This window comes from Triticum aestivum, chromosome 4A (assembly GCF_018294505.1).
Source record: "Triticum aestivum cultivar Chinese Spring chromosome 4A, IWGSC CS RefSeq v2.1, whole genome shotgun sequence".
NCBI classification, from domain to species: domain Eukaryota; kingdom Viridiplantae; phylum Streptophyta; class Magnoliopsida; order Poales; family Poaceae; genus Triticum; species Triticum aestivum.
Window position 1 is genome coordinate 612,426,295 of NC_057803.1, and position 15,959 is coordinate 612,442,253.

The window sequence follows — 15,959 nt, forward strand, 5'->3', positions numbered from 1 at the left end:
GGGGGGGGTGTACCGAGGCATGCCTCTTTTCTAATAACTACGTATTGTCTTCTACATATATCTCCTTTCTTACCATCAAGCTTTTGTCCATATATCTTGTACATGGTATCTTATGCACTCATATCGTTTGAGATGACATCGATCAAAACCACATGGCAAATCGATGTTGGGGAAGATGAAGTTCAGAAACTCCCTGTCTCCCCTCAGAAAACCTGCATACGGAGTGTTGCATCGCCAACCTTCTATCTATTTCATCTGAAGCTTAGGCACTTCACTATTTGTAAACCAGTTCACGATAATTTACCTAACAAATTAACATTTGCTTGTGGAGAGACATACCTATAATTTCTTTCCCGTTGTGCATTGATAAACTTTCGTCCCACCCTCGAAAGCCATATATTCAGACGATTTAAGCAGCTTATTTTTGTTGGAAAAGACAGGCGGTGAGGTCATCATTAACGGTCACCAGCAGAAGTATGTGGACCAGTACCACGGACGGATGGCTGGCCGTGCAAGTCAGTCCACTTCGTACGACGCAAGGTGACTTTTCAGGTATAAGTAGCCAGTGTCCTTAGCTTGCAAGCCTGGGCTCTTAACCGAGTAGCAGGCAGGACTGACTCAAGTACCAGAAGGCCACCTGATGGGTATGAATATGCCACAAGGTCTCACGCCTGCTCCTGCATCCATGACCATCCCGATGTGGCATTCCTCAAGGCCCACGCTCGGGTTCCCCCTCGGCATGGCGCTCCTGCTCCTCGTCATCTTCTCCCTCGGTGCCATCTTCTCCTGCTGCTACCACTGGGACAGGCTCCGCTCCCTCCTCCGGTCTCGGCATCCCGGCATGCTCCAGGAAGGTCCGCACACCGTCATCTCAATTGGATCGGCGCCGAGCAAGGCTGCCTCCGAGCACAAGGTAGCAACAGCAAGCGATATATCTGTCGTACACCTTATTTTTTGTTTTGGCAATCATCTATCTCTTGCAAACTTGAGCTGATGATTTATGGCCCTTGCCTCCTTGTTTGCAGAGCGAGAAAGCTGGAAAGGAGTGCGGGTTGCCCGTGATCATGCCCGGGGATAACATCGCGAAGTTCTACGCGAGGCCCTGCCCGCACGAGGCGTGTTTAGCTGCAGCAGCAGCAGCAGCAGCAGAGAAGGGCGAAGTCGAGGTGCAAGTCAGATGTTCAGTTTCGTGACCGTCAGTATCTGTATATGAAATCGTACGTAGCTAGGTGCTGGCGAATTATGATTGATAGATAGATTGTACATACGCAATGTTTTAAATAGCGGGCTATGGCATTTAGTGGCGACCCTTAAAAACAGCTATAGCTGGGCTATAGCGGGCTATAGCGGAGCTATAGCGGCAAATTTTACATGAAATCATTTAGCGGCAACACCCTCAAACAGCTATAGCGGGGCTATAGCCGGCTATTTAAAACTATGCTTATGATTGATGGATTGATTGTGTACTCGCATGCATTTTGATAGTTTTTCAGAAAAGAGGGGAGAGAAAAAATGAGAACCTTTCATGTGCAGATAGCCAGATACGCAACACGAATAGTCCAGAAAAGGCGATTTTTGTGTCAGCAAACAAGCTGAATATTTGTTTTTCTTGTCATGGAACTTGTTGAATGCCATGAAATTTGGGATCTTTCTATTAGGGGGTTGGGGTGGATGTCATTTCAGGAAAACCAAGAAAAGTTCATAGTAGCTTCTTTTTCAAATTATCTGGGAATTTGTTAGCATCTGTTCTTTCTGCGAGGTTTTTGAAAAGGAAAAAAGAGAGGAAATTAGATTGCCGCTGAACCAAATAGGATCCTTGTCCTGTGGTGCCCCACCGTACGTATGTATATGCACGAAAGCACGACGGAATTGGATTGAAACATGGACCTAACAATAACATTCATATCGGCTGGGATTGTGGTGAGTGCAGGATTAATTAAGTCCGGCCATGACATACTCTGGTCCGTCCTTATGCACGGGTACAACAAGGACGTGTTTGGTTGACAGCACAACCTCCATCCAGGATTTGGGGGACAAATTTGGCTGTTTGGTTAGTCGCGTGTTCGGCTGGGTCTGTGTCGCACGCTCCTCAAAGCAGCCCAGAGCCTAGCTCTAGAGGAACGACCGGCTTGGCCGTTTCCGCTGAGCTAGGCTTGAGCGAGCGCAAATAGTACATGTGGCTGCACAAGCGGGACGAGCGGGAGACGACGATATGTTTCCCGAAGGCACGCCATAAAATCACCTCACCGCTCAATCGCTCATGTATCCCCGTCACTCTCCTCTCACCTTCGGCGGCACCATGAATCCATGATGAGCATCGTTGGCTGGAAGATCTTGATGGCGAGCATCGGCGACCGGACGATCTGGATGATGATCATCCGAAGGCGCTTCATCACCACTTCGCCAATGAAGGTAAGTCGAACCCACCAAATCTGTATGTAGGACGCAATCTAAGCCCGATTTAGGGTCTGACATGGTCCGATTTGGGGTAAGATAGGATTCATTTGGGGAAGATTGGTCACTAAACCTAAAAGGTTGTAGCGTATGTGTCAAGCTTAATGATCCTCATTGTTGTGCAGTCGATGTATTAGGGCGATCCTTGGTATGAGGGTTGGTTCTTCACATTGTAGGTCTGATTCTTGTACCTGCTCTCCTCTTCTAGATCATTCAAGCTTAATTGTTGTGCAACCAATATATAGTATGCTAGAAATATGGTAGTGTGTCGAGCTTCATTATCTACGTTGCAGTGCTGTATTGGCAAGCTGGTCCTCGACAATGCTGTTGGCAGCTGCTTGAAGGATGGGGGAGAAGACATCGGCTCCAAGAGGTGAAGGGGGAGGCCGACAAAGGTTGGCCACTTCAATGAGGTTTGTGGAAAATGATGATGATGATAATGACGACAATGAGTGCCCTCAACATGGTTTTATTTGTTGTGTGGTGCGTTTTACCTTGAGTGTGCCCGATCAGCGGGTATTGATGATAATCTTTCAATTTTTGATAATTAATTCGACAACTCCATTCTTCTTTCTTAATCAATAATTAATAATTCTCACAAAAAATAACAATTACTAAACAATGCAAATCTTTCTACGTTTAAAAAGCTCAATGATGGTGCTTGTGTCTTTTTACCGTGACCCCGCCCTCACAGAGAGAGAGAGAGAGTACAAACACAGCCAGGCAAGAGGTCCAAGCAGTACTAATCGGCAAAAAAATTCAAAAACAATTATGCAAATACATATGACTGTTCGTCAAGTATGTAAAAAGTTTCATTGGGTAATTCGATTATTTGCATGCTACACACAAAGAAAATATCTGGCCCCGAAACAACAAAGATAAAGCCCATTTTAATCTGTGTATTTATCTTTTTTGTATACATTACATTTTAACATATATGTTCATGAAATTTTATACGTGTATACTACAAATATTCATCTATGTATATACTTCTTTCAGATTTTTTCAATGTGTGGAAATAGTATATTTGCTAGAAAAGATAAAGAGCTCTGTGGAACTCGGCCTCTGCTATGCTTTTTCATGCCCTTCTCCCCATTTTTAGTCGGCAACGTGGCCCTAGCGACCAAATAAAAATCTTTTGGGAGGATGATAGTACCCCATGAGCCGGACATGCATGTTCTTCATCTACTACTTCCGTCCTGTTTATTGCTCCTCCTCATACTTTGAGCCAAAATTTGATCAGGATTTAACTGTCAAAATGCTAATGCATGTCACAAAATATTATATCGTTGGATTTGTATTTAATCATAATTTTCAATTATACTTTTTGTTTGTAAAATGCATTACCATTTTGTTAATTAAATCCATGGTCAAAATTTGACACAAAATACTAAAAGTATCAATAAATCAGGACGGAGATAGTACTAGCACTAGTACCAACGAATAAATTTAAGTAAAAATTGTGGGCACCATGGAGGGGAGGGGAGCGGCCGAAAATGATGCATCTACAGACGTGGCTTATGAGAACAATCGTACAGGCGGACATGTTCTGGGGCCATCCACCTATACCTGGCCAAACCTCGGGCCGGGCCGGGCCTAGCCAAGCCCAAGGCAAAAACCCAGGCCCAGGCCCGGCCCGGCCTGGCCATCGGGCCTGGTTTTTAGGCCCGAACCCGACCCGAACACGTAAAAGCCCATTGGGCCTTGGCCCAGGCCCTTTTAGGAAATCGCAAAACCGACAGGCCCGGGCCCCGCATGGCCATCGGGCTCAAAATCTAGGCCTGAGCCCGGCCCAGGAGCAGCGTCAGGCTGGACCGGGTCAGGCTTTTTTGGGCCGGGCCGGACTTCCCATGGCCAGGACTACATCCACCCCACCAACCAACTGATTCCAGCTCTTTTGGTAGCCTCAAGTCCGTAAGTTAGTTCGTAATTGTAGCATTGTTCGGGGAGCAGAGGAGTGCAAGCGCAGGGATACAACACGTCTAACTAATTAAACTATCAAGCCATCTTACAAGATTATTATATACTATCTCTGTTTTTAAATGTAAGACATTTTGGCGGTTCAATTTAAAACTGTCAAAACGTCTTATCTTACATTTAGGAACAAAAGGTGTACTAACTATCAAGCCACCGTTTTTCAAAAAAAAAACATCAAGCCACCGATTAAGGAAAAGATCTATGTGGATCTCTAACATGTCTAACAAACCCCTATTTTGGTAAATGAAATCATTAAACCACAAGATCCGTAGAAAACATCCACATTGACTGTCGGTGGTTGATGTTCCTATTCGATGGGCTAATAGTCTGGGATTTCATATTGAACATCTCGCCCGTGTCAATAAAATAGATAGTATCACGTTCCACATCTACATAGGCATGAATAGACTTGCAGAAGGGTCTGCTAATGAAAAGCGCTTGATCACCTAGGCCATCGGTAATCGGCATCCAGACTCCTTTGCTGGCATTCGCTTCAAAAACCTCCACCTTGCGAGTGAATTTGGTGTTGTGCAAGGGCCATTGTAGTTGTCTTCTCACCATGAGTAACTTCCCGTGTGACTCGACCAAGTGGCAAATGACGGAAACAAAATCATCTGGTGCATCATAGTATCTCAGGTAGGCTGTACCATCGAGAATCATGTCGTCGCCAATTCTCTCCCTAAGTTCATCTAAGGCGCAATCCTTCTCGTATTCCTCTTCAGTCATTGTCCCATCATCGTACTCATAATCCTTATGGACCTCGTGCTTATCACCCCCATTGTTTGTGCCTTGAAATTGTCTTCATGATTGTCGTCATCCCTCCATGCATGGAAACGGCAACTGCGCATGGGTGGGTGCCTGATGAGTCGCTCGATAACGGAGATGCCAGGCACACCATCATCATCAAAGTTGATACCGAGAGAGGCGAGGTCCTCGGCCTGAGTGATCCCGTAGAGTTTATCCCCAACAAAAGCAATGTCGATGATGTAGACGAAGGGAGCAGATTCCGGCTCGGGCAGCCACACACACTTCCCCGGCCGAACCAAGATGAGAGGATAATTGCAGGTATAAGAAAAAGTGTTTCCCCCCGCTTTGTATTCCAAAGCAACCATCTGATACATCCAACGATAGGTGCTGGGGCGGAAGCAGCACAAGCACGCCCAAAAGAAAAGAAAAAGAAAAGGAAAAGAAACAAATGCCGATAACGGCGAATCGACAAAAACGACGAAGCCTCGCGACCGCTGCGTCCACCGGAGATCGCCCACCAAGCTCCGAGACTCCGAAGCGCCGGTACCAATCAACACCTCCAAGAAGGAACGCGACGATGACGACGCTGCTGCCAAGGGTTTCCCCTGGTACACCGCGAGGAGAGAGGAAGGGTAGCCTCGACGCCCTCCAGGAAGGTCTGGCGGCACCCTCAAGCGCCACCGCGTCGGTGTCGACCAAACCAACAGGGATTTCTCCCGTTCCCATCCTCTACCTCAGGCACTTCGGAGCTCGCCACCAAACCGACCACCACCCGACGCCAACACGGACACGAAGCTTCCCACGCTGTCTCACCACAGCACCGCGAAGATGGCCTGCACAACGAAGAAGAGCCGGGACTAGTGCAGCAGCACCGTCGGCATACGGGAGGGCCCCACCTCCACCGTCCACGACGGTAGCCGACTGGACGCCATAGCATGAGCCTATCGGGCCCGTGGCCCCACAGACCCGGCCGGGCCCTCAAAGGCCCGGACAGCTCCCGCCTCCGCGCAGCAGCTGGCATGCCGCCGGCGTCACTGTCCCAGTCCAAGCCACTCCCCTGCCTCCCCATACAGAGGGCGTCTCGGTCGCACCGGAGACGACCCGCAAGGACCCAAACGGGACCCTACGAGCCCAGATCTGGGCCGGGGACATGCCGCCGGCCGACCAGCACCACTGGACCGCCCTGCCGCCAAGAGGCGGCACCACCACGGCGAGTGTCGCCGGTCACCGCACCAGGCCTCCAGAGCGCCACCGGCCGAGCAGCACCGCCGCGTCCCCCCACCCCGTGAAGGAGGAGCGCGCGCGGGGAAGGAACGTCCCGCCGCCGCCGACACCACCCGGCCAGATCCGGGCGCGCCCGCTGGTGGCAACGGGGGGGGTGGTGGTTGGGACGAAGGTGGGCGAACGAGGAGGGAGGGGGGCGCGCCGCCCCGACCGCCTCCCGGGGAGAAGGCGGAGGCGGCTGGACGAGGAGGGGAAAGGGGGTAGGGGTGGGGCGGAGCGCCCGCGCTCGCGCGGAGCGGCGGCGGAAACGGAGGAACGGGAGCGAGGAAGCGGGCGAGGGAGAGCGGGGCGCCGCGCCAGGCGGGCGGTGGCGACGGGGGGGGCCTAGGGCCCGCCGGCGGCGGGCGGAGGGGGGGAACCCTAGCGGGAGCGGGAGCGGGAGCGGGACGATAGTTGCAATTATTGGTCAGGAAAGCGACGACATCATGAGGGCACGACCGCATGAGCACCTTGCGGACCTCGAAAAGTTTGGAGACGGCACTGATGCGCTTGTGCAAGAAGAAAGGGTTGTGCAAGAAGTTACTATGTACGTTCTCAACGTCGGTGCAGTCGAGGGTAAGCCAGTCGTCTGTGGAGCCGATGCATCTTGCGCTCTTCGGCAAAGTAGGGATGCGGCAGCCACCGTCGTGGGAGGGTGCGGAGAAGGAGCCATCTGACAAGACAATCCACGGCAGCAGTGGCGGCGCCGTGACGTGGCTGCGCATGGCCAGGTGCCACGAACGGCACACAGCGCGGAAGCGGGCGCGGTCGGCAGAGACCGACCACTGTCGGGCACGGCACACTGCCTGGAAGGCACCACAGTCGTCGGCGAAAGAGAGGGCACGCCGTATGTAGAATATGTGAATTGCACTATGTATTGCTCTTTGTGCATAGGCACGTATATATGATGTACAAAGCTGGGCCACGGACCTCAACTATACAAGGAACTAGGAGGCGGGCCCAATACACAATATGCACATAACACATATACTCAACACCCCCCCCCCCTCGCAGTCGAAGCGGCACCGCGGCTGACGCAAAGACTGGACCGGAACTCCTCAAATGACGCCGTAGGCAAGCCCTTGGTCATGATATCGGCAAATTGTTAGGAAGTAGGGATGTGTAAAACACGAATATGGCCAAGGGCCACCTGTTCCTGAACAAAATGAATATCCAACGCAATATGCTTGGTCCGTCGATGATGCACTGGGTTAGCGGAGAGGTAGACCGCCGAGACGTTGTCGTAGTAGACCACCGTGGCACGGTCAACAGGACAAGAGAGCTCCTGAAGCAGCTGGCAAAGCCACGAACACTCGGCGACAATGTTGGCCACCGCACGATACTCAGCCTCAGCACTGGAGCGAGAGACCGTAGGCTGCCGCTTGGACGACCACGAGATAAGTGAGGGTCCAAGGTAGACACAATAGCCCAAAGTGGAGCGATGGTGTCAGGGCAACCCGCCCAGTCTGCATCGGAGTAGGCGGTGAGGGCGGTGTCGGCGGAGGCGTGAAGCGTGACGCCAAGATCCATAGTGCCACAGATATAGCGGAGAATCCGCTTGACGGTAGCCCAATGAATGTCTCGAGGAGCATGCATATGAAGACACACCTGCTGCACGGCATACTGAATCTCTGGTCGAGTCAGAGTGAGGTACTGGAGAGCACCAACGATAGACCGATAGAAAGATGCATCCGAAGCAGGAGAACCATCCGTGGCAGAAAGCTTGGCCTTCGTATCAACAGGCGTAGCGGCAGGCTTGCAGTTAAGCATGTCGGCGCGCTCCAGGAGCTCGTGAGCGTACTTCCGCTGATGAAGGAAGAAGCCATCCGGACGGCGCACCACCTCGACACCGAGGAAGTAGTGCAAAGGACCCAAGTCCTTGATGGCGAACTCAGCGCGAAGACGAGCCGTGAGCTGACTGAGGAGACCGGTCGTATATGCCGTCAGGATGATGTCGTCGACATAGAGCAGCAAATAGGCCGTGTCAGAGCCCTGATGATAGACGAAGAGCGAGGCGTCCGAGCGGGTAGAGCAGAACCCAAGCTGGTGGAGAAACGTCGCGATGCGCTGGTACCAAGCGCGCGAAGCCTGCTTGAGTCCGTACAAGGACCGCGAAAGCAGGCACGCGTGGTCGGGAAGCGTCGGGTCAACAAACCCAGTGGGCTGCTGGCAGAAGACCTGCTCCTCGAGGTGACCATGGAGGAAGGCGTTGGAGACGTCCATCTGGTGCACCGGCCAATCACGGGAGACCGCAAGGTGGAGAACCATGCGTATCGTGCCGGGCTTAACGACCGGAGCGAAGGTGTCGGTGAAGTCGATGCCAGCATGCTGTCGGAAGCCACGAATGACCCAGCGCGCTTTGTAGCGATCAAGGGTACCATCAGGACGGAGCTTGTGTTTAAAGACCCACTTCCCGGTAATCACGTTGGCGTGCCGGGGACGGGGAACAAGCTGCCACGTCTGGTTGCGCAACAGGGCGTCAAACTCCTCTTGCATCGCAGCCATCCAGAGCGGGTCATGAAGATCGGCTCGAACGGAGGACGGCAACGGCGACGGCTTAGAGGTGGACGCCGCATGGACGTAGTCATCCGAGGCGTAGCGCGAGCTCGGGCGAAAAACGCCCGTACGGGCGCAGGTGACCGGACCGGCCACAGGCGCTGGGGGCGCCGAGGGGACCGGGGAAGCCGGGGGCGCCGAGGGGGCCGCGGGCGCCGGGGGGGGCCGCGGGCGCCAACATCGGGGGCGCAGGGGGCGCCAGCGCCGTGGCTGAAGGGGGCACCGCATGCGGGGGCACGCCTCAAAGCCAGGAGCGGGCCAAGAGAGGCGCGCGAGCGTCCTGGGAGAGGCTTCGAGGAGCCCACATCACCGGTGGCGGGAGGAACAGCCGGGGGTACCTGGTGAAACGAAAGCACATGCTCATCAAAATAAACGTGCCGAGAAGTGAACACATGGTGGGAGACGGGATCGTAGCACCGATATCCCTTGAAGTTAGAGGGGTAGCCAATGAAGATGCAAGCGACAGAACGAGGTGCGAGTTTGTGAGGAGCGGAGTCGGCAGTGCTAGGATAGCAAAGGCACCCGAAAATACGCAAGCCATCATACGATGGGGGCGTGCCGAAAAGAAGATGGTGAGGTGCATAGTTCCACCGTGGGCAGCAAGGGCGAAGGTTAAGGAGAAGAGAAGCTGTAGAGAGTGCGTCCGGCCAGAAATGAGATGGCACGTTAGCATGGAACAGGAGCGTGCGAACGCAGTCGTTCAGAGTGCGAAGGACGCGTTTGGCTCGACCATTCTGCTGGGAAGTATACGGGCATGTGAATAAATAGCCCGAATTACTAGGAACCAGAGAGGTCCACACATCGTTATGAATCAACTGAAAAGGAAAAGAAGTTATGGTGGTGGAGTTATTAAATGGGAGGCGAACATGTTTGCCGACGCGACAGGCATGACAGGTGTGATCCTCTATCTTATGGCAACTGAAACTGAAACTTTTAAGAATATGACGAAGTGTGACGGGGTTGGGATGACCCAAACGAGCGTGCCAGAGATCGACGCCGGCGGAGAAAGCAACCGGTGCGGTGGTGGAGGTGGACGGCGAATGCACCGGATAGAGCTCGTCGAGGTTGTCACATCGATGAAGTACCATCCTGATTCGAGCGTCCTTGACACAAAACCCAAGCCCGTCAAATTCAACAGTAACAGGATTTTCATGAGTTAAACGACGAACGGAAACAAGGTTCTTAATAAGATGAGGTGACACAAGTATGTTAGACAAAGTAATAGGTATGAAATTAGAAGGAAAGGAAGTGTGCCCGACATGTGTGATAGGGAGTGTGGAACCGTCGCCGACAATGATGCGGCGGTCGGTGGTGACGGGAGTGAAGGAGACAAGATTATCAGGATGAGCAAACACGTGAACCGTAGCCCCGGCGTCCATGTACCAATCATCACCTCCGGTGTAGTTGTTCGGCGTAGAGGCGGCATGTAGTGCTGGAAAGAGCACCGCGTTCCAGGGCACCGGCGGCAGGGCCGGCGAGGGGGGCGAAGACGCCATGGGGAGGCCGTAGCCACCGTTCGGCAGCGGCGATGAATACTCTCCAGACGATATGGGAAGCAGCCCTGGCTGCGACTGCGGTGCCGGATAGACCGGATGGCCCGCTGGAAAAACCTGCTGGCCCACTGACAGATGCTGAGCGCCGTCTGCCTGCTGTCCAGCGGGCGAGTGCAGGCCTGCTGACGACCCCCACCAGTACCCGGGAGCCCCGTACACGGGTGCATCGAACGTCCCGCGCAATAACAAAGTGTCAACGGGCAGAGTCGGCGCGGGCAGCGGGGCGATGACGGACTGGCCGGAGATCGCGGGCGGCGGGGCGACGACGGACTGGCCGAAGACCGCCGGCGGTGGGGCGGCGACGTACACCAGCGGGGGCAGCGGAGCCGAGGTGTGCAACAAGTCAGGACGAGCTGGCCGAGCCGCGCCGTGGAGCGCCGGCAGCGGGACGACAGAGACGGCGGCGAACGGGCCGGTTGACGACATCGCTGATCCGACGATGCGATACGCGCGGCAGCTTGGCAGGCGATGCAAGCGGGTGGGTAGCGAGCTGGCGGGTCGTCGATTTGGCTGTGGCGCGGCAGCGACGCGAGTGGACTCGGCAAGCGAGCCCCGCTCGCTCGGCGACTTGGCTGCGGCGTGGAGCGACGCGATGGTGAAAGCGCTTGACTAGGAAGCTAACCTGCTAAGCAGGCAGGCAGGCACCTGGATGGATTTTGCTCGGTGTCTAGCTAGCTTTGCATCAGATCGAGTCCCCGGCGGAACACTTGGAAAGACACACGCTACGCGAGGGTCTTGAGCGAGCGGGGAGATCGAGCGCGGCGGCTAGGGTAGCACGCCGCAGTGAGAAGGAGGAGTGGCGGCCGGCGCGGGAGGCGCGAGCAGCGGCGGCTGGATGGTGGCGGCGGCGGCGACTGATATCATGTAAAATATATGAATTGCACGATGTATTGCTTTTCATGCATAGACATGTATATATGATGTATAAAGCTGGGTCGCGGACCTCAACTATACAAAGAAGACGGGTCCAATACACAATATGCACATAACACATATACTCAATACCCTAGAACCAGGATCTGAGACCACACTGCGAAGACAGAGAGGCGGCGTGTCCAGTGGTGGTCAGCTGGGGCGCCGGAGCCAAGGCGGTCAATGACGAGGCCGAGGATGTCCTCCGCGGCCTCCGACCACCGCGAAGCCGAAGACGCCTTAGGTCGATCGTCCATACTTGATCGATCTCCGGCTCGATCGCCTGGCTTGTGTGTAGTAGTCTTTTTTTAGCATCAGTATAGACATAAGCGCTCATATATACGCACATACACTCACGTAGTCATTGCTATAAAACAGAGCTAGCTAGGTTGGGTCTGAACCCGAGAGGGGGTCGAGAACGGAACGCCTGCACGTCCATCCGGGTCCGGCCCACAAGCAATGGCCAATCGGACTTTGTTTCCCCTTCCACAAGCTACGGCCTACGGTACGATTTTCACTTCAACTGATGAATAAAGTTTGAGGTTGACTTCAATCATCATAGTTTCCCTTCGAATGATACGATGATTCCTCGGAGATGCTCCAGTTGCAGAGCAATGTATAGTCCAACTTTAGTGAAATTGTTTGAAACTTCAACACAAACTCTTGAGGTCATATCATGACATCATGCAAAAATTTCATATTTTTTGGTGTTTATATATATTTTTAGAAATCAAAGCAAATAAATAAATACATGTGAGTGTGTGAATTTTCCAAACTTAATATTTGAATTTTTATTCATTTTGGTGGACAACATCCACAAAAATACTTCCTTCTTTAAAGAAATATAAGATCGTTTTAGTGATCTATAAACGATCATATATTTCTTTACCGAGGGAGTACTTAAGAACCTAAATGCGTTTTTATTCAAAACGTTTGGCATTTGTCTATTATACTTGTAGTTCAAATTTGTAATATGTTGAACAAATAACCCAAAGTTCATTTGATGGCTAAATAATAGAAAATGAAGTCGAAAAAATGCTCAACTTTTACACGAGAACAAGATAATGTACTAGTATGTTACATAAAAAGAAGTTTGAAGCCTTTTTCGATAAGTATTGCCGAAGCCTTTTTGCACATGGTTCCTAAATTTGTATTGCAAAGAAAGTAAATATAAATAGAAACAAGTTCATGTATTTCTAAATATAGACCGATCTTTGTTTTAGATCCAACTCCATTTTTTTGAACACAATACAGACGTAGACGTTCATACACTCATACATACGAGCATACAGTCACCCCTATGAACACACGCACGCACCCTATGACCATCTCTGAGAAACTGAGACAAGACATTGTCTTGAGATTGACGAAGTCGCCTCAGACACCCTCGTAGTTGACGGGAATGTCTCCTCCCAATAAACACACATCGCCAGAAGGTTGTTATAAATCCAGGAAAATGTGAGCACTAGTGTCAAGTTTAGGATTTGAATCTTGTTGGATTGAGATACCACTGTCCTTCTAACCATCTAAACATGTTTTTTTTTAGTTGAATGCAACCACATCGCATATAGACCGATATCTATATCCAGTTTTCACATTGAAAAGGATATTCAAGTTTTTGGTCCAATAGAAAAGTAGAAAAAAAAGGATAGCAGAAATAGTAAATGGGCCGGGCTCAAAAGAGCAGCCGCCATAGAACAACGAAACCCAACCCTAGTCTTACTCCTACCCTATAAAACAACGAAACCCAACCCTAATCCACTCAGCCTCCATGCCTCAGCCGCCAGCGTTCTGCCTCCCCTGACTTCACAACACACCCATCTCCTTGATCCCCATCACCGGCCTCCGAGCCCCACCTCCTCTCTCGGGCGTGTCTCGTACCTCTCGCGGTAGCAGGAGGAAGGAGCAACGGCAGAGGGGCGTCGAAACTGGTGCCCATTCTGGGCAGAGGCGACGTACACGTGCGTCATTGTGATAAGGTACGTGGTCGAGAAAACAGGTGGCAAAAAACATTCTTATATTATGGGACGGGGAAAGTAGTATTCTATGCAAGAATTTAAGATTGATTTCTACGACCATATCGCAAAGCATTCTCAAGTTCACCTGCTGTTAATGCATATTGAGAATAGTCTTGCCTTATTTTTTAATAACCACGGTAATTGTCTTGTACATATCTTCCTTTTTACCGCTAAGATTTGTCTATATACAGGATTGCACTCATATTGTTCGAGACAATATCAATCAGAATAACAAGGGAATTTTGACGTTGGGGAAGATGAAGTAGAGCAGGGACCTCACGCTCAAGAAGCGGTGAGGTGCCTGACCTACTTCATCTTCACCAACGAAGAGAACGGCAAATGCAACATTGACGGCTGCTTGCGCAGCAGAAAACTATCAAGGAGCTCAAGGAGACCACAATAAAAAAGAATACATAGAAGGATGTGTTCGTATAATTATGTCATTTTAAGCTTATTTGGCATATGGAGTGTAGATGTGTTTACAACTTTACATTACTCAACAATTATTACAGATTTTGAAGAGAAGTAGAAAGAAAGAGAATGGTATATAATATACACTCGTGTCTTGAAATCTTACTCAAAGCTGCACTTGCCGGCCATAGATCCAGCTGAAAGGAACAACCGGCAACTGCTTCCCGCTCCCCTGAGCTCGCTCCACCAGCTTCCTAAACCTTGGTCCTAGGGAACAGAGGTAATCCTGAGCGCGCCGCCCTTCCCCGGACAACCCAGTGAGGCCGGCGACGTTCCACCTCTGGACCAGGAACTCGAGGATGTCGGCGTAGTCCATGGCGGTGTAGACGCCAAGCCGCTGTGCCACCGCGCTGAAGTGCTCAAACAGGTTGTCCTCCTGCCCATCATACATCAGGTGGGCGGGCATCGTGATCTTCTTCTTCATAATGCTGGCGAAGGCCAGGACCGTGTAGTCGGGATCGACCTCGAAGAGCTTCTCCACTATCTTGGTATAGGCAAGCTCATGGCGCCTTTCGTCGGCCGCGATGGTGCCACATATCTGGGCCAGCTTTTGGTCCCCGTACTTCCTGGCGTGCCTTGCAGTGTTGCCGTGAGATATGAAGGTTGCCCTCTCTTGGAAAGACGTGTAAATGAAAAACTCATAGGGATTGGCCTCGGTTTTTGGATCCTACAACAAGTAAGAACAACACAGGGTAGTTACAACAAACTGGATGCTGCTGAAGGTTGCCAACACATGGGATGAACGAAGTAATATCATTTTGACAATGACAAATTTGTGTTCCCTTCCCTTTATTTAAGTGAGCAATAAAACAATCAATCAAGGAAAATGGAAGCTCTGACAAAGAAGGGTGGCACAATCAGACACAAGTGCTTACCATTCCAGCACCAACCAAATACTGTATGGTCTTCTCCACCTGCCTCATATCAGCTCTCCCAGTGAGATAAATATACTTGTTCATGAGATCGCCGTGTCGGTTCTCCTCGGCCGTCCATGCCCTCGTCCAGACAGCCCAGCTGGTTGGGCTGCTGCCAGTCTCGTCGCGGACACCACCATCAAGGATATTGAGCATTTTCTGATAGGTAGGGAGTGCTTCCTCAGTGACCATGTCTCCAACCAGACATACCAAGTATTCATCGGGGATCTCCTCGGCTCGCTCCCTCAGCTCCTTGACTTCATCATAAAATCTATCCGAGGAAGGGTCTGGCAGGTAGTCCTGTGGCTGCCAGGATCTTTCAACCGGCTTCAAGAGCACCAGAATGTTGTCCTCTGCCCAACTGTTAAGCGAATCAAAAATCTCTCTCTTTTCAGGTGGCAATGAGTGGGCGACTCGGTCTCTGTGAGGCGCCTTGCGAGGACTGAAGGCCTTTCCGGGAACTCCATCCCTTGATATCCAAGACAAAGTAAAGGTCAATGAAAGGAAAAGATAGGCATATGAATCTTCCTTGGTTCAGAACTCACTTGGCCGTGGAAGCCATGGCCATCACCGTGATTTTGCTCCTCGGGCAAGAAGACCACAAAGGTGCTTGGGAGGCGCCGCGGGAAGGCAGGGATGCCATCAGATGCATAGTTGGACGTTTTCGATTACTCGGATGCTTGCACACTGAAATAGTGTGGTTCATGCTTGCAGGGTCCGTGGTTCAGAAGCTACAAATAGCCACCTCAGTACGCAACAACATATCCATGCTTATTGCATGCCTCCTGCTTGCACCTGCATCAAGAATGCATGATCAGAAGGTATTTGATCCAACCGGCTGTATAACTCTTGCTGAGAAAAATATTAGTACTTCTCCTTTTCTGCAAATTTGTTAACAAGCCACTTATCATAGTTTCACGTCAACGCATAATTTGTGTAATTGTGGACCGAATAATTAATTTTTGAAAAAAGGCATTTTTATTAACTCATAATGAAGGGGATAGAAAAGATAATGAGCATATATCCAGTCTCGGCCTGAGCATAGCTAGAATGGACACAACCAACACCAACACACAAAGAATCACGGGGGCAAG

The 15,959-nt window shown here is 51.3% G+C and overlaps 2 protein-coding genes and 1 long non-coding RNA gene across 3 annotated transcripts; 2 read left to right on the plus strand and 1 right to left on the minus strand.

The window, feature by feature from the left end:
* Positions 1-489: 489 nt before the first annotated feature.
* On the plus strand, positions 490-1,451 carry LOC123082596 (uncharacterized protein At5g65660). Its single transcript, XM_044504897.1, has 2 exons — positions 490-913; positions 1,026-1,451. Exons 1-2 carry the CDS (start codon positions 641-643, stop codon positions 1,191-1,193), a joined length of 441 nt encoding a protein of 146 aa, XP_044360832.1. The 5' UTR covers positions 490-640; the 3' UTR covers positions 1,194-1,451.
* An 11,794-nt stretch (positions 1,452-13,245) lies between these two features.
* Positions 13,246-13,970, plus strand: LOC123087552 (uncharacterized). Its single transcript, XR_006441428.1, has 2 exons — positions 13,246-13,441; positions 13,672-13,970. It is a non-coding gene; the product is annotated as an uncharacterized lncRNA (long non-coding RNA).
* On the minus strand, positions 13,905-15,582 carry LOC123087551 (stearoyl-[acyl-carrier-protein] 9-desaturase 5, chloroplastic). The gene is made up of 3 exons (XM_044509593.1): positions 15,411-15,582; positions 14,827-15,334; positions 13,905-14,618 (listed from the first exon to the last, which is right to left on the minus strand). Exons 1-3 carry the CDS (start codon positions 15,569-15,571, stop codon positions 14,058-14,060), a joined length of 1,230 nt encoding a protein of 409 aa, XP_044365528.1. The 5' UTR covers positions 15,572-15,582; the 3' UTR covers positions 13,905-14,057.
* Positions 15,583-15,959: the final 377 nt, after the last annotated feature.

Coding starts and splice junctions, on each gene's coding strand:
- LOC123087551 (XM_044509593.1), bottom strand. CDS start 15,571: ATGAACCACACTATTTCAGTGTGCAAGCATCCGAGTAATCGAAAACGT. Junction 15,335..15,410: donor GCCATGGCTTCCACGGCCAA/GTGAGTTCTGAA, acceptor TTGGATATCAAG/GGATGGAGTTCCCGGAAAGG. Junction 14,619..14,826: donor ATTTGGTTGGTGCTGGAATG/GTAAGCACTTGT, acceptor TACTTGTTGTAG/GATCCAAAAACCGAGGCCAA.
- LOC123082596 (XM_044504897.1), top strand. CDS start 641: ATGGGTATGAATATGCCACAAGGTCTCACGCCTGCTCCTGCATCCATG. Junction 914..1,025: donor AGGCTGCCTCCGAGCACAAG/GTAGCAACAGCA, acceptor CCTTGTTTGCAG/AGCGAGAAAGCTGGAAAGGA.